Here is a 26428-nt window from a genome sequence, read left to right as displayed (position 1 = left end):
AGAAGGCTGTTTCTCTCTAGTCCTGTCTATCTTTAAAAAAAAAAAAAAAAAAAGGACTAATAGGCATACAAGTAACCCCTATTTCTCAACACCTTGGAAGTAAATTGTTTGCTTTTTGAGACAAGGTTTCTGTGTGTAGTCCTGGCTGTCTTGGAACTCACTCTGTAGACCAGGATGGTCTTAAACTCACAGATCTGTCTGTCTCTGCTTCTGTGGTACTGGGATTAAAGACATGAATTTTTAATGTAACCTCCTATGAAATCATGTGGATTGTTTTTGAGACAGGGTCTCATACATATCCCTGACTACCCTGGAGCTTGCTATAGGACCAGGCTAGCCTCAAGAGTTGACTGCCTCTGCTTCCTGAATGCTGAGATTAATGGGTGTGTGCCATCATGTCCACCCCTGTATTTTGTTTTATGCTTTTAATTCCATGATTCTGAAATGTATACTTAAACAACACAGCATAAAAAGAGTAATACTTGGTTTAACTGCATTCAGAGCATATGGATAAAATATAACATTTATCCCCACCATGGAGGCTGACCTTGCTGCATTTTTGTTTGACCTTTATATTATAAATTTTGTTTATATACATGAATAGTTTCAGACGATGTAAGAGTTCACACACATGCAAATCTTCCAACCCTACTCTCCAAATATTAAGCATAACTGCAGGTTATCTTCCCATCTGACACACTGACACACACACACACACACACACACACACACACACACACACACACGCATTTTTGCTGCACCTTGCACTATCAAGGAACACCTGCCTTGATAGGAAAATGTCATTGACAGTGTGAAAAGGGGAAAACTAAAGATGCAAAGCAGTATTTCTTTCCCATTGGTTTCTAACGCTGCAGAACAAAAAATGCATACTTGTTAACAGGAACAGCAAAATTAATAACACCCAGGTAAAAATGATAATTTAACCAGACTCCGTTATTTTTCTGGTGTATTTAATTGGTGTTTTCAAAAGGTAGGAAAAACATTTATGGTTACACTTTATTCCATTTCCTTATTTGTGTGGGAGGGAGCTACACACACGGAGGTCCGATGACAGCCTGTGGCGTTCTCCCCTTCCAGTGTGTAGGCCCTGGGATTATAGTCAGACTGTCAGGCTTAGTGGCAAGGGCCTTTACCAACTGAGCCATCTCACCAGCACAACTATGATTACATTTTAATAACAAATGGTAAAAGCCAAATTGTAGCCAGCTGTTAAAGTTCTTCTGTAAAAAGATTTTTTTTTTAATGGTCCAACAAAATCAGTTGAGGACTTTCATCTGAATGAACGACCCTGCAGCCTTTCCTACCACATGCTCATAACAAGTCTACACCCCATGAGACACTGAGCAGGGCTCTCTCTCGTGTCTGTGGTTGGGATTCCCGGGTGCTCAACACCAGCACTCTCACTTCTGGGTAAGAGAAAAGGCATTCTGGTCCATCAGTTCCCCTACTCTCTCCTGAAGGACATTAACCAGTTCTGCAATGACAAAGACATGTGTGTCATCAATGTCTTGAATGATGAACTTCTTCCCCAAGGCATTGGACTCATCCAAGTACAGCAAGAACTGCTTCATGGCGGGATCGCTGTGGAAACAGACACAGATTATAGGACATCCTGTGGTCAACCAGGCTGCAAAGACTTAACATTTACATCTGAAGAGTGACGACTTTTAAAGTTCAGACCATTAGTCAATGTCTTGGTTTTCTCTCAGCCTAAAGTCCTCATCACCTGTAACTATGACTTCACATTAGAAGTTGAGTTAGATCAGCTAACTTCAAGAGCAAGGCGTTTAAAGACCTCATCACTCACAAGAGAAGAGAACCCAGCTATCACAAGTTCTGCAGATAACAGTGCTTCCAACTATAGCTTCCTTAATTGATTTGAAAACCAATTCCTGGACTCACTGACGAAGAGCACGGGGAGAAACGAAAGGGCTTAAGGCAAGTCTAGCAGCCTAGAGTGGACAAAGCCAGTGTAACAGGCTTCTTCCAGATGCTTTACAGAAGGGGCCACAAGACAGGAAGTCAGAGCTCCTGCTTCTCAGACTCACTTTCACTAATTGTATCTTGCTATAAAAATACAATCTTTCAAGTGTTGTAAAAATTCAGTCTCCGAGGTATTTTTCTTTGTTTGGGGGCTGGAGTAAGGGAGAGCGAGCTGAGGACTGAATCGCATTTAGCACAAGCGGGTTCACTGAACTGAACTTCCAGGCCCTTAGCCTAAGATAAACCTTGGTAGGGTCAACAAAAAAAGGGCATGGGGGCAGTGGTGGCACATGCCTTTAATCCCAGTTTGGGATCCGGCCCTTTACTGTTGGTTGAGTAAGAATTAAGATGCTATTGTTCTGGATTAGGCTCCTGTACAGATCGGGTTAAAAAAAATAAGATGGAATCATTCATGGTTAGTTTCCAAGTCCCTAAACTAGAACAACACTTTATCTGATCTGCAGAGAGAAGAGATTAGTGTCGATTTCCACATACTTCTCAACAGGCTTGATAATGGAGCTGTCTGGTTTAATCTATGCTAAAATAATTTCCCCTGCTCCCAGGGTACAAGCCAGTCATTTTTCTTTGGTTCTCTCTTTGCTTATTTTCAGATGAGGGCTTTTGGACTGGGTTGCAGCTATCTGCAGCACTGGTGAAATATGTGTGAAGCCTTATGCTCTGTAATCGCTAAGGTCTATGGTTAAGAAGCCTTCAAATCAGGAAGGAAAAAAATGTTACTGTTTTGTCATATGTCAAATTGTGAACATTCCAGTGTCTGACTCTTAGCTAAGAGAGCATAATTGTGATAGGTAGTTACCTACAGTCTCAGCACTGCAATGGGGACACTGTGAAGCCTATCCTTGATAATGTGGGATTACTGTACTTTAACTTGGCATGAAACCCACCACTCCATTAACTGTGTACCACTCAGTATTCACCCCATTCCCCATTTTTTGGTTCAGCCTGTTAAAGTAACTTTTATTCACCTGATGTACCTGTTGTCCTGGAGGCTTACTGCCTCAGTCCTCTAACCTAGGCATAGTCCTGGAAGCTTCTAGCCTCTGTACAATCTTATCTAGGCCTACAATGTTTTCAGCCTCTGAGACTTAGTGAATAAGCTCAGAATTCAGAATTCTTTCTGAATTCTGGTTGGCTGGTTCAACTCAGCTATTTTGGCTCAAACACCTCTCCAAGCCAAATGATTCAATCTGGGTTCTCTTCCTGCCTCTGACTGAACTGCTCTGCTTGGCCTCATAATACCTTTGGCAATGTTCTAATCTTCTGTCTCCTCACTCTCTGGTGCTTTGTCTGTACCTGTGTCTAGCTTGTTCTCTCTGCAACCTGTCTTTTCTGTAACTGTCCCCATAACTGCTTCCTTCCCCTCTCTCCCTCTATCCTCTTATGTAGCCTCTCCTCTCTGTTTTTATGAAAGTTGGGCATATTCTATTCTGTTAAATCTTTCTCTGATTTGTCTATCATTGGTCACTTTGTCTACCATTCAATTAGATATCACTTTCAAACATGGATACTTCCTTCTACAAACTAACTTTACCTTTACAGTTTGGGATTAAAGGTGTGTGCTAAGGGTGTGTCTCTACCACAACCAGAGTAGCCATACTGCTGGATTAAAAATGCCTCTACAATCAGCCCTTTTACATTCTAGAACTATTTTCTGATTTAGAGTCCCTCCTACCTCAACTGTTTTTTGTTTGTTTGAAAAATGACTTGGTTGGAATCTTTATCTTCCTAAAGTCTAAATTTGCATTTATCCTATGGTAGCTCACTAATCACACAGAACATTTGATATGCTGCAAAAGTAAAGAGATACTAGACTTTGAAGGTATTTTTCTTAAGACTTAATACATGGGAAAAGAGAGATGGTTTAGTGGTTAAGAGCACTTGTTGCTCTTGCAGAGGACCCAGGTTCAGTTCCCAGCACTTACATGGTGGCTCACATCTTGTTCCTAACTCAAGGTCCTGGCAATCGAATGCCCTCTTCTGATATCCTCAGGCAAACACTCAGACACAGAAAATAAAATTACTAACAGCTTACCTGTCTCATTTCACTCTTTAATGCAGTTACTAGAAAATTTAAGACTATGCATGTGGCTTAAATTGTATTTCCACTGGACAGTGCTGCTCCAAATGTTACAGGTGTCCGAGGGTTTGATCCTGCTCCCCACGCAGCTTTGTCATCACAGTAAAAGCACCACTACCGATACAAAGACTCATAACAGGCAAACAGAAAGGAGACGGTATTCTCAATAAAGAGGAGTGTATGGAGAACAGGGCTTCCCACAGACAAAGCGAAAGCTGAACAAAGAGTTCGAGTTTTAAAAGTCAGAGACAGCAAAGACCTATATTTTAGGTTACTTTGAAGAACTCAACTGTACAACTGTTTTTTCCTTTGGAGAAACTCCTAAATTAAGCCTATTCCATTTAGCTCTCATTTCCTTTCAGGAAATGAATGCTGTGGTGGCAAAGATTTAACCAAGTACCTGTATTACAGCCTTGGGGGATAGGAGGCAGGATCTGAAATTATGTAGACCAGGATGACCTTGAATGCCTAAGAGACCCACCTGCTGAGACTAAAGGCCTACCAAGAGCCTGGCCCCAGTTCCTGAATTCTTCCAAACCTTAATCTAGACAAGAGCTGATGGTTTGAGACTAGAAACACTGTTTCTCTAATCAAGGCTGATCTAACACACAAGCTTCCCATTAAAAATCGCTGGAAATAAAGCTAATTACATTCACTTAACAGAGACAATGAAATGTAATATCAGCAAAACACTTAGCAGCAAATCCTGTCCCACTTATAAGGAAAGCTTATGGAAATTCAAAGCTGAAGCCTGGATTTCATTTATATCAACAAAACAAAATTTTGGAAAAGGCACATATACACACAAATATATATACATATACATATATATATATATATATATATATATATATATATACACACACACACACACACACATACCCATACACACACACCATTGAGGCATATTGAAAAAAATATATATATATAAAACAAGATCCGATGTGTAAATTTAAAATCATTAATTGTTAAAGCTACGAACCATTCTATAAGCACTCCTTTCAAGACGTTGACCATCTTTTCCCAGGCAGACGGTACAGATGACTTCAAGAATTCTGAAATAAATAGATAAAATTTAAAAGGGATGAAGTGACATAAAATCCAAAAGTTTGGCTAGAACAGAGAAGTAATTTCAGGCAGGAATCTAAATCTTAGGCTAGACCAAGGAAGTAGGCTTCAGACATGAAAACACTTTGGGCTAGGACAGGGAGTAGACTCAGATATTTTGGTCATCCTGATAAATCCTTAGAAATAGTGATCAAGAGGGTGATCAAGGGCTGGGCAGTGGTGGTGCACGCCTTTAATCCCAGCACTTGGGAGGCAGAGGCAGGCGGATTTCTGAGTTCGAGGCCAGCCTGGTCTACAGAGTGAGTTCCAGGACAGCCTGGGCTACATAGAGAAACCCTGTCTCAAAAACCAAAAAAGAGTGATCACAGAACTTTATTGCCTTGCTTGTTCTTTGACTATTTGTGTTTACTGTCTTGCTTGTTCCTTGACTATTTGCATCTATTGTATTGCTAGTTCCTCAAACTAGAACTGACCTTAATACTTGCATGTAATTAAAATGGTATAAAAGCAAAAAGGAGCAGGGGGATGGGATGGGGGGTTTCAGGGAGGGGAAATGGGGAAAGGGGATGACATCTGAAATGTAAATAAATAAAATATCCAATAAAAAAGAATCCAGATGTTTAAACCAACTTTGGGGGTTTACATCTGAGATGAAACAAAAAACTAAAGTATTAAAAAGCTAACATTAAGGCATCCAGATATTCCCATTCTTACCAATGCTAAAACAGATTAATTGGAATATTAATAAAGCATAAATCCTACTTAGAAATTCTACTCTAATTAATCTTTTAAAAAGTAAGCTTCAAACATGTCAGGGTGGTTCAGCTTTTAATCCCCACACTCAGGAGGCAGGGGCTGGCAGATCTCTTTAGTTCTGGACCAGCCTGGACTACATTGTAAGTACCAAACTCAAAAAACAAAAATAAAAACAAAAGCAAAAAAACCCTCCGTTACTCAAAATCAACGAGCTCATCACAAGTGTAAAATAGATTCATTGTTCAAATGCTTTCGTTTTATATCCAAGACAACGATACACAGGCAAGATTCTGGGAGGCAGAAACTATAAATGGTAGTTCCGAAAGAGCCTCAAAATTACAGTGACCCACCACCTGATTCTACCGATGAGACCGAGTACGTGAACAAAGCAGGTCATTTAAGTTTACAAACACCTAGGCTTCCAGATCTTGCGTTCTTTTGATTAATAAACTACATCCTCTAAGGATCTGCAATGGAAATCGCCTGCGTGACAGCCATCATAGTGTCTACACCCAGGCGTGGACCGCTACCTTCCCCACAGGAAAACCGTGATGCAATGCGTGATGGCCGCGCGGAACCGCAACACACGCCTTAGAAAGGGTGCGGGACTTCGGCGCGCCCACTGGACCGAAGGCTCCCTGTCTTTCCTCCTCCTCCCCGCCTTATTTTCAATGCCGTCAAGGCCCACGCAACCTACTTTTACAAGGCGCTCAGAGACAGCAGCGTTCCGACCCCAACACACCAGAGCTGTCCCGGCGTCGCCGACTCACTGCGCCTGTACTGTACGTCATCGCGCCAGCGACACTCTAGTGGGTGGGACGAATCTCTGGGGGGCGGAGTCTAGGGCGGGGCCAAGCTAGCAGAGGCGGGGTCACGTGCCCACTGTCACCGGGCTAGGGCGCAGGTTGTTAGTGGCGGCGGAGGAGGGTGGGCTCTGTAGCCGCCGAGTCCACCGGCGAGCGGTCCGGGCTGCCAGAGTCCTTGCGCCGGCAGGTAGGACAGGCGAACGGACAGACGGACGGCGGGAGGGAGGGCAAGGGCGTCGCCGCAGCCCCGGGAGAGGAGGCCGTAGCCCTGCACGGACACTAAGGTCGCGCGGCCTCGGAGGGACCCGGTGACCCGCCGCGGCACCTGGGGCCCGATTTTGGCCCCTTGCTTGATTGGTCACTGCGCCGCGCTGGTTGCCCCTGAGTCTTGGAGGAAAGCACCTGCATGAAAGGTGCACCATCCTGGGCTCCGTGTTCTCATGAGCCACACCTGAGTGGGACACATCTTGCTCTTCTCCGACCTGGGAGATTAAATAGTCGGAATGCTGATCTGTTTTCTAATCTCAGTAACCGTCATTTTAAACTGAAGGCCTCCAGAAGGTTCTGAAGTTAATCCTGTTCCCAAATTCTGATCTGTAGTCTTAATGGAGCTGAGTTTTCAGCAGTTGAGACAGGAGCTCAACTTGGTTGTAGCTTCTTGAGCCTTAGGTTAAATTATATTTCCACATTTAAGCTCATGCTGATCTTTGCTTTACACTTGACTTAACCAGTCTCACCCTTCCACCTGCTTCCCTCTCAGCTCCTCAAATGTCTTTTTTAAAAAATGTATTTATGTATGTATGTATGTATGTATGTATGTATGTATATGTGGACCAGGCCTGTCATGCATGTTACCCAATGCACGAGAGGTCAGAGAACAATTTGAAAGAGTCCATCCTCTTTGAGCACGTGAATCTCTGGGATCTAACTCTGTTCATCACATTTGGCAGCAAGAAAGAGCCATATTTGCTGAGCCATCTTGCCATCCTGGGTCCTCTTATTTTTTCCCCCCACATCTGCTGTACCCTACTCCTTTTTTAATTGTTGTCATTGTTGTTTATTTATTTATTTTGTAGAAATGCTGATTTTTTTCATTCTTTTACATAATTTAAGAGGCTTTAGACATTCTTACCATTAAGAGTTAGTGGTACCTAAAGGGCCACTCACTTCAGAACAATCTGCCTGTGACCTGAAGTTTCCACAAAGGGTGGAAGTGTTCAAATTTCACAGTGCATTAGACAAACAGAAGTGTGGTCTAAATACCATTTTACCAAGAAGATTAAAATATTTGGAAAAGTAGGCAGCAACTAGTTGTTATTAAAAGATAGACAAAGGGAGGGAGTAGTTTTATTTGCCTCTATTAAGTGAGCATAAATATACTCAAATGAGCCACTATGGCTTTTTCCGACATAGAGATAACAAACCCCATTACCATTTCTGTCCCCTTAACACCTCCTCTCCCTTCCATCACCCTGGGAGTCTACCTTTCTTTCTCATGCACCTCCCCCCCAAACACAGACACACAGACATACACTCTCTCTCTCCCCCCCCCTCTAAATTACAAGTATGAGAGACTGTGCAATGTTTGTCATCGTGGGCCTAGCTTACTTCACTTAGCACCGTGACCTCGTCGGCCATGTTCCTTCAGGTGAGGACTTTGCATTCTCCTTTATGGCTGAATGAGACTGTAACATTTTCTTTATCTGTTTGCTCCACTGGACACCTAGGCTGATTGATTGCACATGGATACCAGGAACAGTGCAACAGTAAAACTCGGATGTGCTGGTATCTCTGGATCAAGCGGACTTTGACTCTTGGTTGTGTACCCAGAAGTAGTGTGGTGGGATCATATCGTAGGTCTAAAAGGGAGTATTAATTTAGACTCAGGACCCATCTCCAACTGGGCACAGGAGCCTCCTTCCCAGTTCTTTGCTCTACACACTGCTGTCTCCCCAAACAAGACAGCTGTCCATCATGTGAACTCTGCTTCTGCCACACTTAGGTGGAGAGCTCCTCACTTCTTCAGGAACCGTGAACCCCACTCTTTTAAAGCTGCCCCAAGTTTAATCTCCCTAAGTGTCTTTGCTTTTCTTATTTTCTTTTGGCCCTATCTTCCTCTTGGAAACATCAGTCCTGCGGCTGGGCGGTGGTAGTGTAGGCCTTTCATTCAGCACTTGGGGATCTCTGAGTTCCAAAAGGAGTTCTACAACCACCAGGGATGTTACAGAGAGAAACCTTGTCTCAAAAAACAAAAAGCAAAAGCAAGAGAGGAAAAAAATCAGTCCTCCAACTCTCAGTTGTCCTGTGCATAAACTCTACTGTTGAGCTGCGGGTTCTGGACTCACACCTGCACATTAATGACCTGTGGGTAACCTGAACTCCACCTCACAAATGCAAATGGCTTCATCTCTTATGCTCACCTCAGACCCCTTTTGCTTTTCCACTGACTGAAATCCTCTAGACATCTCTGAGCACCAGATGTGTACCAGACACTCTTCTTGTGGTACAAAGGTGAACACGTAATTAATTTTGCTGGGAACAGAGAGACTCTCTATATAGACAGATAAACGGAAAGGTGCCAAAATGCGGATGTGACAGGGCTAGAAGCGTTACTTTGGTTAGGAAGTATCAGCCATGGATGGCTGTCACAAAGACTGTGAAATTGAACTTGTTTATAGCAGCACTGATGACCAGGAATCTTAGTGATAGAGACACTGTTCATAATGGCATTCAAAACTAAAGGTGTGTAGACATACATTACATTGAAGATGTGAGATTCTGGGCTGGAGAGGTGGCTCAGCTGTTAAGAGCACTGGCTACTCTTCCAGAGGACCTGAGTTCAATTCCCAGCAAGCACATAGTGGCTAATTATATATGAACATATTATATATATGTAATAAACATCTTTTAAAAAACCCACTTGAGGCTGGGAATGGATTCCCTCAGAGTTTTCAGTAGGGATAACATTGTGATTTTAGTCTTGTGACACTAGGCAGACACAGCCAGGTATCTAGGAATCTGCATTTTATTAAAAGGCCTATGAATTGGCTTTTTCTGTCTCTGCTTCCCCTCTGCCCCGTCTTACAAAAAAGACCTGCCCAGGTTAGCCTTAGACTCACAGAGCTCCACCTGCCTCTTTCTCCTGAGTGCTGGGACTAAGGTGTGGCTTATTTACACAAGTCCGTTTAAAAACTATTAATATTGCATAACTGACAGCATCACATGACAGAGTAAGTTCCGAATCCTGCTGTGGCCCCTACTTCCAGCCTCTCAACAGCATGAGTTGACAAAACCAGCAAGAGGAGGAAACCTGAGGAAACTCTCAGTTCATCCTAATAGACATTTGTAAAACACACTACCTGTTCTTTCCAAGTATGTCTGGGGCCGTCATCAAGATAGGGCCCATTCTGTGCCGTAAGACAGACCTGAGTGTGATTTGCAAGAGTTGGACTTCTGAAGTTTGCTTTTAACCATGGTGGAATTAAGCTAAGAATAATATAGAAATCAGGAGAAATCCAAAATATTTGAGAATGAATCTCACTTTTTAATGGGTTAGCTGAGCTTTGATAGGACAGTCTCGAAGGACTGTATTCCAGGAAACAGACTGGAAAATGTCTTCTTATGAGACCAAGGAAACAATGTGAAACTTGGTTTTACCAGCAGCACAAGTAAATGGACATTACTCATGGAACCCTTGAGTGTGTGTACCTGTGTGTGTGTGTGTACCTGTGTGTGTGTACCTGCGTGTGTGTGTGTGTGTGTGTGTGTACACATGAGCACAGAGGCGTGGGTGTCAATAACACATGTCCTTAATCATCTTCCACCTTCTTTTAAGAAAATTCATATCCCTATTTTATTTAGTGTCTCTGTGGGGTTGAGGAGCTAGGATGTGCCACAGCAGCTGCGGGTCAGAGAATAGCATTCAGGAGTCCAGTCTCTCCTTCCACTTTGTGGAGCTCCAGGCTTGAACTCAGGGCATCAAGCTTGGTCTAGGCACCTTTACCGTCACTCAGCGACTTCCTTTGCTCTATCGTATTTTTTGAGACACTATCTCTCACCAAACCTGGGCTTCATCGTTTTGGCTCTAGACTTGCTGGTTACCACCAAGCCCCAGGAAACCTGCTTCTGCTTCTACAGTACTGGGCTCATAGGCACATGCTGCTGCCCCAGGCTTGCGACATGCACACTAGAGATCCAAACTCAGGCCCTCAGCTTTTCTTGCGAACATTTTACCAGCTGAACTGTCTCTTCTGCCTTGGAAATTGAAACTCTTAAGTCCATGTTCTAAGCCCATTAATTTGAAGTATGTGTGATAGTCCAGTCAGGTCTTTCACACATATCATAGGTCAGAGCACACAGGACTCTTCGCAGGAAACAGCCCCACAAGATGAGCTCTTGATCAAAGATTATAACGCTTACTCAAACCGGCTACCACAACAGCTAGGCACCGAAATGGAGTTTCAACACAGAGACTTTTACTTATAAAAAGTGCTCAGGAGGCAGAGGCAATTGGATTTCTGCGAGTTCAAGGCCAGCCTGGTCTACACAGTGAGTTCTAGGACAGCCAGGGTTATGTAAGAGACTTTGTCTCAGACAAACAGTTTATAAAATATAAAGGAATATTAAGAAAGTTCGTGCATTGGCTCATTGCAGAAACATGACCCATCCCAAGGCCGAGTGGCGCACACAGCTATTTATCACTGATCAGGGGGAAGAGTTACAGGGTCAGCTGGGGCTGGTTAGACTGGAGCTGCGGCATTTGCTGGGCAGTTAGTGCTGGCTGTCAGCTCGCACTCATTAGCTGCCTTAGAGGGAATTTTCTGCCTCTCTCCATGGCTGTTGGGCCTTCATTTATCAAGAGCAGACATGCGTTGTATTGCATACACTTGAATTTTCCTGGTTTCCTGTTAATTACCACTTACAATTGAACACAACTCAATAATGAAAGTGCCAGCAAACTTTATTCTAGTAAAGTCTGGTTTGTTTTCAGGGGCGAAACCCTTAAGGTGATATTTTTTTCTCAGTTTTTTGAGTAATCTGACTGCAAGTGGCCCACTGTGATGATATGTCCTTAGGGTCAAAGAAAATGTTTCAAATATATACTAAATTAACCTTGTTACAATTACTTTCCAACACAGGATGTCCCTTGCTGCCTACTGTGTCATCTGCTGCAGAAGGATAGGAACCTTTGCTTCCCGATCAAAAAGCCACACGCCCTGGAGGAATATCAGTGAGTACAGATCCAGGCCTCCATGTTCTCATAGACGTAGTGATGGGATTGTGACCACTTTCCTGGAAAGCACTACCAAACCAGTAGTCAACGCTGCATCTCTCGTTTGCTTGTGTCTTTCTGTACTAATGATTCAGACTAAGTTTGTAAGTCCAGAGCCAAACATGAGCCAAAAAATTGTCCTGGCCAATCAGCTGTTCATGTTCATCTTTCTGTTCTTAACTCTGACTGTGTTCTCATCAGCACTCATTCGCTTAGCTCTTGCAGAGCTGGGTACCGCTGGATGCAGTGCTGAGCAAGGAGACTATGCTCCTTGTCCTGAGGAGGCGTGGGCTCCACCCTCATCTCCCCACACTGCAGGCAGGGATCCGCCCTGGTCCATCTCTCTTCCAGAGCTTTCCCTGACCATCTCGGCCATGCAGTCGAGTCAGTACAGAAGCTGGTTGGTTAGCGGGCTCCTCCCATGGATTAAGCCCAGAGGGCAGTGTCATGTTCATTGCTCTGTCCCATTGCTTAGTGTCCTCTGTGGCATTCGGGAGGCGTTCCTGCTGTGCTTGTTGAACAGAAGGATGAAGTAACAGCTCCCCCAGCACTGATCCTTTTATTTGTAGAACAAGGCTGTGCAACCTTCATTTATTTGACAGTAAACATTTATTGACTGTCTACCGCGCACCGGGTGCTACCTTCAGCCCTGAGACTAAGGTGTTGAGTAAGATGAAGTCCCTGTCCTTATGCTGTTTCCTTTGAAGCTTTCATGTAGACCTGTAAAAATTGGGTGGCTGGGGCACGCCTTTAATCCTAGAGCTCAAGAGAGAGAAGTGGGTGGATCTCTTTGAGTTTGGGGCCCGCCCTAAGCATAGAAAGCAGGCTAGCTAGGATTACACAGTCAGACCCTGTCTCCCCAAACAATACAAAACAAAAATATATCTGTTGGGCTGGCACGGAGGCTTAGTGGATAAGAACGTTTACTGTGCAAGCATGAGGATCTGAGTTCAAATCCCCAGCACCCACATAAGTAAAAAACTGGTGTAGTACATGTACCTGTAACTCCAGCACTGAGAAGTGTGGATCAGAGGTAAGGGGATGCTGGCTGCCAGCCTAGGTCCAGGTCCTGTGAGAGACCCTTCTCAGCAGAGCAGAGCAGAGAGTTTCAGAGCAGGGTGGAGGTCCTCCTCTGGCCTTCATGTACCATGCATGGGCCTGTGCACCTCTACATGACAGAGAGCATGTGTATATACACACACACACACAGACGTGTGCACACGCCTATTTTTGCAGTTGATTCTATTTTACCCGGGGATTCTGATTCTGAATTGGAAGTATAAAAGAAGCAGGAGCAGCAGAGATAGAGCAGGCTTTTCTCTTTCCTGCTCTCAGTATCTCCAGTACAGTGAGCTGCAGAGTGTCGCGTTGACTTTTAGTGGAGGAGAACAGAGAAGAAAGGCCGTGAAGATGGAGGCTGGGATACAGCTCAGGGGAAGAGCATGTGTCTAAAGCACACAAGCTCCTGTGTGATGCACAGTGTTGAGAGAGACTCTGGGAGTCTAGTCAGAGGCCCAGGCAGGAGCAGCAGAGGAGAAAGCACCGGTTGCTCCATGGTGAGGGCCAGAGAACACCAAAGAGCCGTCACGGAGTCAGACTGTCCCCGGGAGTCACAGTCACGAAATCTGTGCATTGCCCCCCTGCGGACCTCCTCATCCCTGTGGTAGACCTCCTGTGGAGGCCCATGGGTTCCTGGGGAAGTGTCCCCCTTGTAGATTTCCACAAGTGTCTGACTGTAGTGCATGACCAGCCTTCCTGCTCAGCAGTCCAGGATTGGATAGGCACCTGTCTGCCAGTAATTATTTTTAAAAAATATATATTTAAAATGTTTCCAAGGTCCAAACAAAAGCTTATACTCTTGTTGCCAGTATTTTAGATGGGGCCATATAATCTCTGCTGCGTAGAGCACCAAGGTCAGTATGATTGTTTGGGGAAAAGTCACTTAGTTCCCATCTGAGAGTTCCTCAGTGAAGGTGCTGGGAAGCTTGCTGACCCCACCTGACCCTGCTTGCCTCTGGCTGCAGAAGCCCCTACTGCTTCTGCTCTGTGGGCCTGTGAGCCTGGCTGTAGGACAGTGCCTGGGACCTGACTTCTTTTGATTTGGTTTGGGGTAACAGAGCAGGAGCTTGAAGGGTGAGTGTGGGAGCCAGGGGTCTAAATCATGTTTCCTCAGTGCTGCTGCCATGGATTGATAGTCACTGATAATGAGTATAATATGTATCTCTTTCTTTTTGAAGGAAATATATTAAGATTTACTGGATCTCTCATTGTCGGGTAAGTACTGATGCTTACTCTCCAGTATTAATGGCTTCATGGTACTATCGCTGGAAATCTTAACAGAAGAGAGTGGTAGAGAACACAGAGTACCCACGGGATGTGGCCTGTCGGAAGGTTGAACGTGCCCCCGTAGAGGATGTATGTGAACATGTGGACAGAAATATGACTGATGGCTCTGTAGGTAATAGAGTCAAACTAAAGACGTCACGAGTGTTCATTTGCAGGAGAGTGGATAAGTAAGTTGTGGGAAGTGTGTTAGTGTTGTGAGGGAACTGTACAGTAGTTTGGATGCGTCACAGGAACGTAAGGCTGAATAAAAGAACAAATCTAGCCTATGTCTCTGCACATGAAGCTTAAAGCAAGGCCAAGCTGAGCACCGTGTTTAAAGATGTGCACAGGCAGCAGACCCACGATGGGAAACAGTGACGTTATGATTATTGCTACCGAGAGAGAGAACGCTCTGTGATGTTGCGGTTGTTCATCTTATGTTTCTTGCTTGGATATAGTCACGTGGCTACTTGGTGAGTTTTGTGTGTATGTGTATGAGCATGGTGTGTGTGTGTGTGTGTGTGTGTGTGTGTGTGTGTGTGTTGGTTGGTTAGTTGGTTTTTTCAAGACAGGGTTTCTCTGTGTAACTCTGGCTGTCCTGGAACTTGTTCTGTAGACCAGACTGGCCTCCAACTCAGAGATCCACCCTACCTCTGCCTCCTGAGTTTGCCATTAAAGCTGTGAGCCACCACTGCCTGGCTCACTTGTTATTTTAAACTGAGATGAACATATACACATATGTACACATCTGTATACCATATGTAAAATGACACTTGCACATTACTGTATGCTAGTTTCCTAGATCCTGACTTGTGAGGAACTTTTTGTTTCTTTTTTAGGGGTTCTTTATTTATTACATACGAAGTGCTAGCCCTGAAAAGATCTTTAACATTGGACACCCAGGTGGTCGAAAGAGAAAAAATGAAGTCTTACATCTATGTGCACAAGGTTCCAGTAGACAGATTAGACAGTCGAGGTAAGTTTCATGCTACATAAAATTTAGAAGTGGGTCTGTTTTGAGTGCAGTTTTGACAAGTAGCTTCAGTGTTCTGGAAGGATCGGTAGAGCCTGTTGGAGCCAGGCTCCCAAGTGTCTTAGGTACGGCTCCATTACAGTGAAGAAAGACCATGACCAAGACAACACTTATGAAAGGAAGCATTGAATTGGGGGCTTCCTTACAGTTTCAGAGGCTTAGTGTATTGACATGGCTGGGAGCATGGCAGCATACAGGCAGGTGCTGGAGCAGGAGCTGAGAGCTGTATCCTGATCTGTAGCCGGGCAGAGAGACTGAGCCAGGCATGGGCTCTTTGAAACGTCAAAGCCCACCCCCAGTAACGTACTTCCTCCAGCAAGGCCACCTAATCCTTCCAATTCTATCAGAGCGTCTCACTCCCTGGTGACCAAGCATTCAAATCTATAAGCCTATGGGGGCCACTCTTACTGAAACAACGACACCAACCATTAACTGATGACCGGATTTGGGGCTTCTGTGTCTCCCCAAGTCTTTAGCTCCTTTAGAACAGAGGACTGGCCCCTGCCCTTGTGTCCAACTCTGGGTTCCCTGTTCCCTGGGAGCCATCAGCTCAGTTTTGCAAATACTTGCTTTTGCTGTTCATCTCAGAGACTATCATACTGTAGGGGCTGACTCATGCATCTGAGCTCAGGAGACAGATTGAGAAAAGTAAATTCCACTTATTTATTGCTGCCATCTGTTAACAATACTGAGTGGTCTGTCCATGTGAGATAGGACATCTCCTCCACATCAAGGCTGTATGCTGGCCACTTGGTTACTCGGTAGAGGTGAGATTTTGGCTTAGAGAAGGTCCCTTCGGCTCTGGGCATCTTGGTGAGCCCTCAATCTACTCCGCCTGTGAGCAGGTCACAGCCCTGCATGGGGTGGCCTACTTGTGAACTATATATTACCACCACGCTATCTTTATTGCACTACCTCCTTGGGCTTCAGCACCCGTCTGGGCTACTTACAGTTTCAGTTACGGAGACTGTTATCATGTCTTATAGTTTACCTGTCTGGTGAGGTGCAAGCTTATTCTTAAAGCATTTTCCAAGTTCTGGTCTAGGTCAGCTATTTACAGGGAACATTCTGAATACTGGCTTATGTTCTTTATGAGGCCTGCTAGAGATACTTTCTCACCTTGTTCTCTTTCTCCCTGACCTTGTTCTGAGTCCGAAGCATTCTGGTGTGTGTGTGTGTGTGTGTGTGTGTTTGTTTTTTAAGTTTTTTTCTAGACAGGGTTTCTCTGTGTAGCCCTGGCTGTCCTGGAACTCACTCTGTAGACCAGGCTGGCCTCGAACTCAGAAATCCGCCTGCCTCTGCCTCCCAAGTGCTGGGACTAAAGGCGTGTGCTGCCACTGCCCGGCATAAATTAGATTTTATTCATTTTTATTATTATTGATTTTATGTATATGAGTACACTGTAGCCTGAAGCATTCTGTGTTCACACAATACAGTGAGGATGTGTTGTCACTTACAGTGGCAATAAAAGGTCACAGGTGGTATTATTCTTATGTTTTTTTGTGATAAACTTTGGAGCCTAGTTTATGTATTTCTTTTTGAAGTGTTGGAGCGTGATATCAAAAGTGCACATTTGGTCTTATTTGCTGCCATCATTTTAGGGATTGTTTGGCAGGCAAGAAAAGAACTTCACAGAGCAGTAAGAAAAATGTTGGCGGCAGCAGCCCGGGTACTGCGGAGCCCATTTGCTGGTACGTGTAGTCATGGGTCCTCATCAGTGGTCTGAAAGTCGCGTGAACAACCAGCCAAGACTGGAACATATTCTTACTTTTTTTAACTCTCAGAAACTGGCTGAAGAACTTCCTCTTGGCTATGTTTAATTTTACAGCTTAAGGGCTTTGGACAGTTTTCTTCCATTTGTGTGTCTATAATGTTAAGATACTTAAATAACTGCTGGGAGTGAATATTCTTTTATAAAATAATTAGAATGTAAACTTTGTAAGAAAATCACTCCCTTGTTTTCTTATCAAATCTCCAGTTTGGTGTTAGCTCTGAAACACTGTTCTAGCCAGGCATAGGTGTTAATCCCAGGACTCAGAAGGAAGAGACAGGAAGTCTCTGAGTTTGAGGCCAGCTTGGTCTACAATATAAGTTCCAGGACAGCCAGGGCTACACAGAGGAACCCGACTCAAACAACAAAGAAGGAATGATGAAACGCTGCCCTAGTTTCCTCACAAAGCTGATGTAATGGAGAATACACAGGATAACTTTCTAGAATTAAGAGCAACTACAGAGAACTTACCAAATCCTGTTTTTAAAACATCTTTAAAGATGTTTCATGTGAATATTTGAATGTGGAGTTTGCCTGGATTTTTGACTTTTGTGAGTGCTCTTGGATATGATAATAACATCATGAGTATATGAGAGATATTTGTTCTGTGTTTTGAAACAGGGTTTCTCTACATAGCTATGGCTGTTCTAGAACTCATAGAAATCCGCCTGCCTCTGCCTCTTGTCTGACCCAGCAATAAATTTGTTCTTAGGAGATGCAGATTGAACCTGAAAGGATAAGCAGTTGTTCTGTCTGCATAGGTGGCTTACACACGTGTACACACAGGTGATTCAGTATGGCAGAGTGACAGTTGCTGGTGCTAGATTTGACAGGCATGTGGATTTTTGTTGAATCTGCTTCAAAAAGATTTTTAATGGAAAAAAGAAAATTACCACATAATAAAAGTTATAATAGAAAATTAAATAAAAGTACACATATAATACATGTTGTAAATATAAAAAAAATGACAGAGCTAAAATCAAACACTAGGTCATCATCTGTATCTGCTTTTAATGTTCCCACTGCAATTTCCAACTATTTACCATCCAGTATAACTGAATATTAGAATATTTTGGAGTTAGGAAGATGGCTCAGTCAGTAAAGTGCTTTCCCTTCATGTGTGAGGATCTGAATTTAGATAACCTAGCACCTACATAGAAAGTCAGTACACGGTTACAGTACGAGCCTGTAATCGCAGCGCTTGGGAAACAGAGATAGGAGGCTCTATAGGGCTTACTGGCCAGCCTGCCCAGCAGGATTGACAAGCTGCTTCAGTGAGAGACTCTGACTCAGATATGACGAATGCATATGGTGTACACACACAGATGTGCACAAATGTGTATAACACACACACATGTTGTCTTAACTGTTTACACTGCTGTCTGTGTGTTTGTTGAATTCTTTTTGCAGACACCTTCAGCACAGTTGACATAGAAGATCATGACTGTGCAGTGTGGCTGCTCCTGAGGAAGAGCCGGGAGGACGATCTAGCTGCCCGGCTGGAGGCCGTGCGGGAACTGGCAGGGGCTCACCACTGGCATGGTAATGAGGACCACGGATCTGCTTAGCCACCTTGTGTTCTCTGCTGTATGTGAGAAGATATGCTATAGGGAAGAAGATTCAAGGCTGTCTAAATATGAAAACATACGAGGAAGGAAAAGGATTCAGCAGTCTTAATATGAAAACCTACAAACACACACACACACATCTACACATACTCAAACATTTGAGGAAAATCTCTTTTGATAAACTGGAAAACCTGCTGAGTAGTGAACAATACTTGGGAAATTTGGAGTTACAAAGTTGTAGAATAGTTAAGAATTGGGGTGCTTACTTAATCTTGTGATAATTTTAAGTTAATCTTGATGTTAACAGAAACTGTATTTTGACAACAGACTACCAGTACAGGATAATTGCTCAGGCCTGTGACCCAAGGACCCTTATTGGTTTGGCACGAAGCAAAGAAAGTGATCTTCGCTTTTTTCTTCCACCCCCTCCTTTGCCGTCTTTAAAAGAAGTAAGCAAACATGTTATTAAGGGATTGAATACATTAACTCATGTTCCTAGTGTGGGTTCTGATAAACATCACAGAAAGCTGGTGCCTGGTTGGACACAAGCAGGAGTCTTAGTTTCCACAGAGCCGCCATCCTCATGAGGCTGCTTCTCCGCTGATTACTGCGTGTGGAGAGAGGCTGTCAGCATCCAAGAGGGGGCCTTGTGCTATGCTTTTTTTGTTACTGCTTTAAGATTTATTTTCTTTTTCACTGTGTGTGTACCTGAATGTGGGTGTGCGCATGTGAGGATTGGTGTCTAGGGAGGTCAGAAGAGAGCAGTAGACCCTGGGAGCTGGAGTTACAGGTGGTGGTATGCCTCCAGATTTGCGTTCTGGGAGCTGGACCACAGAAGCAGTGCTTGCTCATACTGCTGAGTCACCCCTGCATGCTCCTGACCGCCAAGTCACCCCTGCATGCTCCTAACCACTGAGTCACCCCTGCATGCTCCTGACTGCTGAGTCACCCCTGCATGCTCCTGACTGCTGAGTCACCCCTGCATGCTCCTGACTGCTGAGTCACCCCTGCATGCTCCTGTCTGCTGAGTCACCCCTGCATGCTTCTGACCACCGAGTCATATCTGCAGCTAGCCTTGCTGAGTTATAGAACAGGTTTTTCTCGACCTGAGTTCTCCTGACATCTTAGATCACTAACTTTTTACTGGGAGAGGCTGCTCTGTATATTCTAGGACATTTAGCAGTGTTCCTGGACTCTGCTCCTAGCATAACAGGAGTCCCCCAGGTTGTAACAAAGAAAATTGTCTTCAGACATTGCTAAATATGCCCTGAGGATTAGAAATACCCTTTGTAAGAACCATGGTCAGAAGCATTTTTTATTTTGTTATTATTTTTATTTATTATGTATACAATATTCTACCTGTGTGTATGCTTGTGTGCCAGAAGAGAGCATCAGATCTCATTACAGGTGGTTATGAACCACCATGTGGTTGCTGGGAATTGAACTCAGGACCTCTGGAAGAACAGCCAGTGCTCTTAACCTCTTGAGCACCTTCCTTAGAGGAGAAACCAAAAGTAAAATTTGATGTAAGCAGTCATTAGAAAAATAGAAATTGAATCCAGAGGGTATTAATTATCATGGAAAATGAAATATTAATACACTCTAGACTTAATGATAACCTTAATTAGTAAGGTCACAGTTCATTTTGAGTCAAGATATAAAAAAGTCCTAAGGTAAACATTGAGTTACAATTTGTAACAGTCTTTTTTTTGTGTGTGTGTATTTTTAAGACTATTTTATGAGTATGTATGGGGTTTGTTTGCATGTATATACATATACCACGTGGTGCTTGTAGAGGCCAGAAGGGGGCATTCAGTCTGGAACTGGAGTTGTAGGTGGTTGTGAGCCATCACATGGGTGCTGGGAACCAAACCAGCATCCTCTGCAAAAGCAGTTTGTGCTCTTAACTACTAGACCATCCCTCTAGCCCCGTAATATGTCTTTAAATGTGATAGCAGGCGTGGAAGCATAGAACTAAAAATGAATGATGATGTACCTTCACTTTGGTGGGTGAGTGCATTCCAGATCGCCACCATTGTCCAACCTGTCTCCTTACCTGTGTGTATATCCTGGCCTCGGCTCTTCAGCTGATTTTGTTGTTGTACTCAGCTGTGGCGTTTTCATCTAAAGACTTCCTCTGTGTTTTCTTTCAGGACTCCTCCACAGAAGAGGAACTCAGGCATTTGCTGGCTTCTTTACCACAGACAGAACTTGATGAGTGTCTCCAGTATTTTACATCCTTGGCTCTTAGTGAAAGCAGCCAGAGCCTGGCCGCACAGAAGGTCTGCTTAAATCGTATTCAGCAAATGGTTTGAGTGTTAACACTTTTCCAAGGCACTGTGCTGGGGCTGGCAGCCGGGCTTAGTCATTTGCCCAGTTACAGACACTGTACTCTGCCCTGGGCTACATAGTGTCGTGAAATCAGGGAAAGGTAGACATAGATGTGTATAAGAAAGATTCGGGTTACGGGAGTTAGCTCAGCATATGCGCTCATTTACGGTGATGCAGGAGCGAACCCTGCTATTGCACCTTGAGAATCAACAGTCAGAACTGGGGTACAGCTCGGTGGGTGACAGAGCGCAGCTCGGTGACAGAGCGCTCACCTAGCATACTCTAGACAGGGGTTCGATGCTCAGCATTTGAGCCGATACAGCCAGGCCTGTGTTCTAATCTGAACTCTAGATTTGATTATGCAGCCCTCTCCTTGGTGTACAACAAGAATCATGAATTTATTGGATCAAACGTGCCCTCCCTTGACCCAGGCCTAACGCTCTGATCTTCCTCTCAGGGAATGGCACAGCATCTGCCCATCTGCTTACGCTGCAGCCTAGCCGGCCTGCTCAGTCCTCTACATGTCTACAGCTGTCAGCAGCTGCAGGGTGTGGCTGTGGGCACTCATTGAATCTGTTCACCTCCTGACCTGCAGCCACCTGTTCTTCCACTTCTCTCTACAGTGTCAGCTTCTCCTTCTCTTCCTCAATAATCTTTAAATCTCTTCCAGAGTCTTTATTAGCTCCCTTTTAGGGTGTTGGTTCCCACTGATGCTGGTATTGGCTTTCCCTCGTGATTGTGTCCTTCCTCGGACTTGTGGATAAACTGATTGTTTTCCAGAGAGTTCCACACACCATGATGATAGCTTTATTCCCACAGAGCAGGTTTTGTTTTCTTTCTACTTGAAGGTCTCTTGGTGATTTCTCTCTTGAAGGAATTCCATGGAAGGACACATAAAAGCAAAAATTAAGTAAGCAAAGACAGGGACAGAAAGTCACAGTCAGTCTATGTATGTCAGGAATGGGCAGAGGTAGTCATAGCATAGTGATCTCTGTGTTGCAGATTTTAAAGAAGTTTTTGATTTATAAGGTTGGTGGCATATTCATGGAGTAAAGTGACCTTTTCCCTGCCTGCATTATAGTGGATAAGACCTCCCTTTTACAGAATGTATTCCCATGAACCTCTAGAAAGCCCTACAAAGGGGAGGATGCAGAACCTTTGTTAGTACACATTTGTGGGGAAATGCCCTGGTGCCCTAGTTTTTGATATTTCAGGAACAGCCTGCCTGTGACATCAAATGTTTAACCACAAATAGGCTTTCTGAACATCAGGAGCACAGCTGCCAAGAAACAGCTGTCGCTTGCCTACCTCATATCCAGTTCCTTTTCAAGACTGCTCAAGGACCGCGGTTGATCTGACAGTCTGTTGGTTAAGATATTTTGTTAGTTTTAAGTTGAAGTCTGGAGCCAGCATCTTAAACAAAGCAGAGTGCAGAACAGAAGCTGTCGGTAGGCTTCTCCTCTTGGCTTCTCCACTCTGGTCTGTCTTCTGTGTGGCCCTTCATGGCAGTTTTCCCATAGTGTCTTAGTGGAACATTTCAAGTCCTTGTTTTCAGTGGAGATCTCAGATGTAGCCCAAGTGAGACCTAAGAAGGCATGAGCTCAGCCGAGGGCCTGCAGGCATTTCCTGTTCTTGCTCATCTCCTGAGTTTCATGTTCTCTCTCCAATTCTAGCACCCAGGGTTTCTCTTGATTTTTTTTTTCCTTTGAGCTTTTCTGTGTCCAATGGCATTTGAAGTATTTTATACATTTTCCTAGATGCCTGAGGTTTCTCTCCAGCTCATCTTCCGCAGAGTGATCTTACAAACATTCGTAGGAACTGGTCTTGTCCCTGCCCAAAACCCCCAAAGGCTTCCTGCTCTGTGTTAAACTCAAGCCCTTTATCTTTAATGTTTAAGGCTTGCACAGACTAATTACTAACATGGCTGCTTGCAGGTCAGAAGCGAGGGTAGCAGGAACATGCAGTAGACAGTTTGTAGTATGTGAAGCCTGCTCATTGGCAAAGAGTGTGGAAACTGACGGAGTCCTTTACATAGGTCAGAGGTCAGAGGGCAAAGTGAACCGAGTCTACATTCTCATCAGCGTTGACAGTGCTCCTCAGCACCCCATGATGCTGCTATCACCATGACTCTGGATAATGCCATAATACCTAGTTAGTACTATCTGTTAGTACTTGCTGCTCTTCATGACATATTCTAACGTCAATGTGTGTGTGTATGCGTGCGTGTGCGTGTGTGTGTGTGTGTGTGTGTGTGTGTGTGTGTGTAGGACAATATTAGGGATCTTCAGTTATTTCTACCTTTTAAAAAATTTTATGTACATTCTTGCTTTGCCAACATGTATGTCTGTGTGAGGGTGTCAGATCCCCTGCAACTAGAGTTACAGACAGTTGTGAGCTGCCATGTGGTTGCTGGGAATTGAACTCGGGTCCTCTGGAAGAACAGCCAGTGCTCTTAATCACTGAGCCATCTCTCTAGCCCCTCTACCTTGCTTTTTGAGAGAGTGTCTCCTTGAATCTTCAGCTTGTTAGTTCAGCTAGACTGGCTGGCCAGCAAGTCACTGGGATCTGGGTATGTCCCCTCCCGTACTCAGATCAGGGTAACAGGTGTGTACCATCTACCTATCTCTTATGTGGGTGCTGTGGATCAGAACTCTGTTCCTCATGATTGTTCAACAAGCACTTTACCCACTGAACTATCCCCATCCTCCTAGCTATACTTACTCTCCTAGTGAGTCTCTCTTTCAACTGGGAAGAGTTAAAAGCCACCATGTTCTCAATATTTTTGTTTGATGAATCTTTTCCCTTTAAATTTTTTTATCTAGGCTTTCAGTTGTCTCTGTTGCCATAGTCTGTGTGAACTAGAAAACGCTGAGTGGGATGACACCAGGACACTTTGGCTAGCTGGCAAAGAGTTGACTTCAGTGGGAGGACACAGAAGAAAAGATGTCAAACTGGGAATCACTCGGTGTCTCTTGTATTCTAATAAGTAGCAGAAGTTTGCATAGCATGCCCTTTAAGTTTCCAAAGTACTTGAGACATTTACGTACTTGAAATCTCTTAATTTGTATGTAGTGCACAAATTGTTAACAAGAATTTTGTAAAATCTTTGTCTTAACTTCAGGGAGGACTGTGGTGTTTTGGAGGAAATGGACTTCCTTACGCAGAAAGCTTTGGAAAAGTTCCCTCAGCCACAGTGGAAATGTTCTGCTTAGAAGCCATAGTGAAGCATTCGGAGGTAACTCGAATTCCACAGTAGAGCTTTTCATAGTTACTTGGATATGAATTTGGTAGCGGGAGAAGTGCGGGTCATCTTAGAGGAGTTATGGGAGGTGCAGTGAATATGATCAAAGTACATGCTCAAAGAATTAACAAAAAAATATTTTTAAAATTCCACTTCTAGCTGTTAGAATTAATAATTTGGACCCAAACGTGACTTTCATTTTTATTACATATTCAATTTAATTTTTTAAAACAATTTTTGTGTATGGGTGCTTTGCCTGCATGTATGCCTATGAGCTATGCATGCCTGGTGCCCTTGGAGGACAGAAGAGGGCACTGGATTCTCTGTAGCTGCAGTTACAGTGGGGAAGCACTCACCATGTGTGTGCTAGGAATTGAACCTGAGTCCTCTGGGGATCGGCAGACAGTACTTTTAACCACTGAGCCATCCTTCCAGTCCCTTATTACACATTTTAAACAGTTCATAATCACACCTAAGGAGCAGTTCATGGTCTAAACGTGCCTTTTGTCTTTGGTTCGTGCTGTCTTCTCCCTTCCCAAGATGATCTGACACATAGCATTGGATAGTTAACGTCCATGAAGATGTCTGTCAGCTGTACAAGGTAGAGCAGATAGAGAGAAAAGGGAAACATTCCATGGGTACACAGCCAAGTTAGGAGGCCTGATCATTTCTAGGCATTTTAGTATAGTTGGTGCCTTTGATTATTTATTTATTAGACAGGCTCTTGCTATATATCCCTGTGTGTCTGTACGACACCATGCCCAGCTATAGTTTGATTTAATAATAATTTTAAAAAGACAAAAGCCTGGTGGTACCCCACCTAGAAGCAGGTTAGGCACAGTGTCCAGTTGTCCTTGATGATTTAATCTAAGTAGATCTGGAGTGCAGTGCAGTCGCCCACACCCTCGAGGTTTTGAACTCTTTAACCTGACTGAAGTACATGGCTCTATAAGGTCATCTTTGATTCTCACCTGTACAGTGGAAACTAAGCAGGACTGAGAGGAACCACAGGGTCGTAGCACAGGGGAGGTGTGGGAACGCACCTTGGGAGGTGTGTGGTGAACTGTGCGATGACGTAACGGGAGCTCTGTCACCTCGTGTTAGATTCCCTCACACTGTGATCACATTGAAGCAGGCGGGGGCTTGCAGCTCCTGCAGAGGCTCTACCAGCTTCACAAGGACTGCCCCAAAGTCCAGAGAAACGTCATGAGGATCATTGGAAACATGGCTCTGAACGAGCATCTTCACCCTGCCATAGTCCACTCAGGTAACAGTGTGTGCTCTGCATGCGCCAGCGCTTCCTCCTCGCTCCCTCGTCTTAGGCTGAGTATTTTTCAGTAGACGTAAAGCTCTACTGGGGTTTCTTGGGTCCTTTGCAACATGCTTCTGTCATGCAGTGTCAGCATTGCACACTGAGGACTCGGATGTAGAACCGTGGAGGGGAACAGGCTTTGACATGAAGTCTGTTGAGTTGTTAGCAGCAGCTTACAACTATCTGTAGCTCCAGTTCCAGGGAATCCGACAGCCTCACACCAATGCGCACGCGTGCGCGCACACACACACACACACACACACAAACAAAAAACAAATAAACAAACCCATCATGATGAAGGAGCCTTGAGGAAGGAAGTCATTTGATGTACAGCTCCAGTAGGATCAGAGTCCAGAGGCATGGCAACAAAGAGGCGGGCATGGCAGCAGGAGAGGCAAACGGAGAGTAGCATCCTGAACTGTCAGCATGGAGCCCAGAGTGTGATCTAGATGTGGGGTGAGACTTTAGTCATCGAAGGCCACCCAGAGATACACACTCTCCACCAAGGCTATACCACAGAGATACACACTCTCCACCAAGGCCACACCCCAGAGATATACACTCTTCACCAAGGCCACACCCCAGAGATACACACTCTCCACCAAGGCCACACCACAGAGATACACACTCTCCACCAGGGCCACACCCCAGAGATACTCTCCACCAAGGCTACACCACAGAGATACACACTCTCCACCAAGGCCATACCCCAGAGATATACACTCTTCACCAAGGCCACACCCCAGAGATACACACTCTCCACCAAGGCCCCACGCAAGAGATACACACTCTCCACCAGGGCCACACCAGAGATACACACTCTCCACCAAGGCCACACCCCAG

At 44.4% G+C, this 26428-nt stretch overlaps 2 protein-coding genes across 2 annotated transcripts in view; one reads left to right on the top strand and one right to left on the bottom strand.

Annotated features, from left to right (window-relative positions):
- Nucleotides 1-950: 950 nt before the first annotated feature.
- Gtf2h5 (general transcription factor IIH subunit 5) lies at nucleotides 951-6734 on the bottom strand. Its single transcript, XM_028764372.1, has 3 exons — nucleotides 6624-6734; nucleotides 5085-5157; nucleotides 951-1602 (listed from the first exon to the last, which is right to left on the bottom strand). Exons 2-3 carry the CDS (start codon nucleotides 5117-5119, stop codon nucleotides 1422-1424), a joined length of 216 nt encoding a protein of 71 aa, XP_028620205.1. The 5' UTR covers nucleotides 5120-5157; nucleotides 6624-6734; the 3' UTR covers nucleotides 951-1421.
- Nucleotides 6735-6810: 76 nt separating this feature from the next.
- The window catches only part of Serac1 (serine active site containing 1), a 37424-nt gene continuing 17806 nt past the window's right edge, over nucleotides 6811-26428 (top strand). The window contains exons 1-10 of the mRNA XM_028764381.1: nucleotides 6811-6919; nucleotides 11871-11962; nucleotides 14242-14278; nucleotides 15169-15305; nucleotides 16964-17053; nucleotides 18544-18675; nucleotides 19029-19150; nucleotides 20855-20983; nucleotides 24154-24267; nucleotides 25378-25540. Of these exons, the coding sequence (XP_028620214.1) occupies nucleotides 11872-11962; nucleotides 14242-14278; nucleotides 15169-15305; nucleotides 16964-17053; nucleotides 18544-18675; nucleotides 19029-19150; nucleotides 20855-20983; nucleotides 24154-24267; nucleotides 25378-25540 (1015 nt within the window). The 5' untranslated portion in view covers nucleotides 6811-6919; nucleotide 11871. The remainder of the gene's footprint in view (nucleotides 6920-11870; nucleotides 11963-14241; nucleotides 14279-15168; nucleotides 15306-16963; nucleotides 17054-18543; nucleotides 18676-19028; nucleotides 19151-20854; nucleotides 20984-24153; nucleotides 24268-25377; nucleotides 25541-26428) is intronic.

This window comes from Grammomys surdaster, unplaced genomic scaffold (assembly GCF_004785775.1).
Source record: "Grammomys surdaster isolate TR1022 unplaced genomic scaffold, NIH_TR_1.0 143, whole genome shotgun sequence".
In the NCBI taxonomy this organism is placed as follows: Eukaryota; Metazoa; Chordata; class Mammalia; order Rodentia; family Muridae; genus Grammomys; species Grammomys surdaster.
The sequence above is the reverse complement of the archived record's forward strand: the minus strand, read 5'-3'. Positions and strand labels throughout refer to the sequence as shown.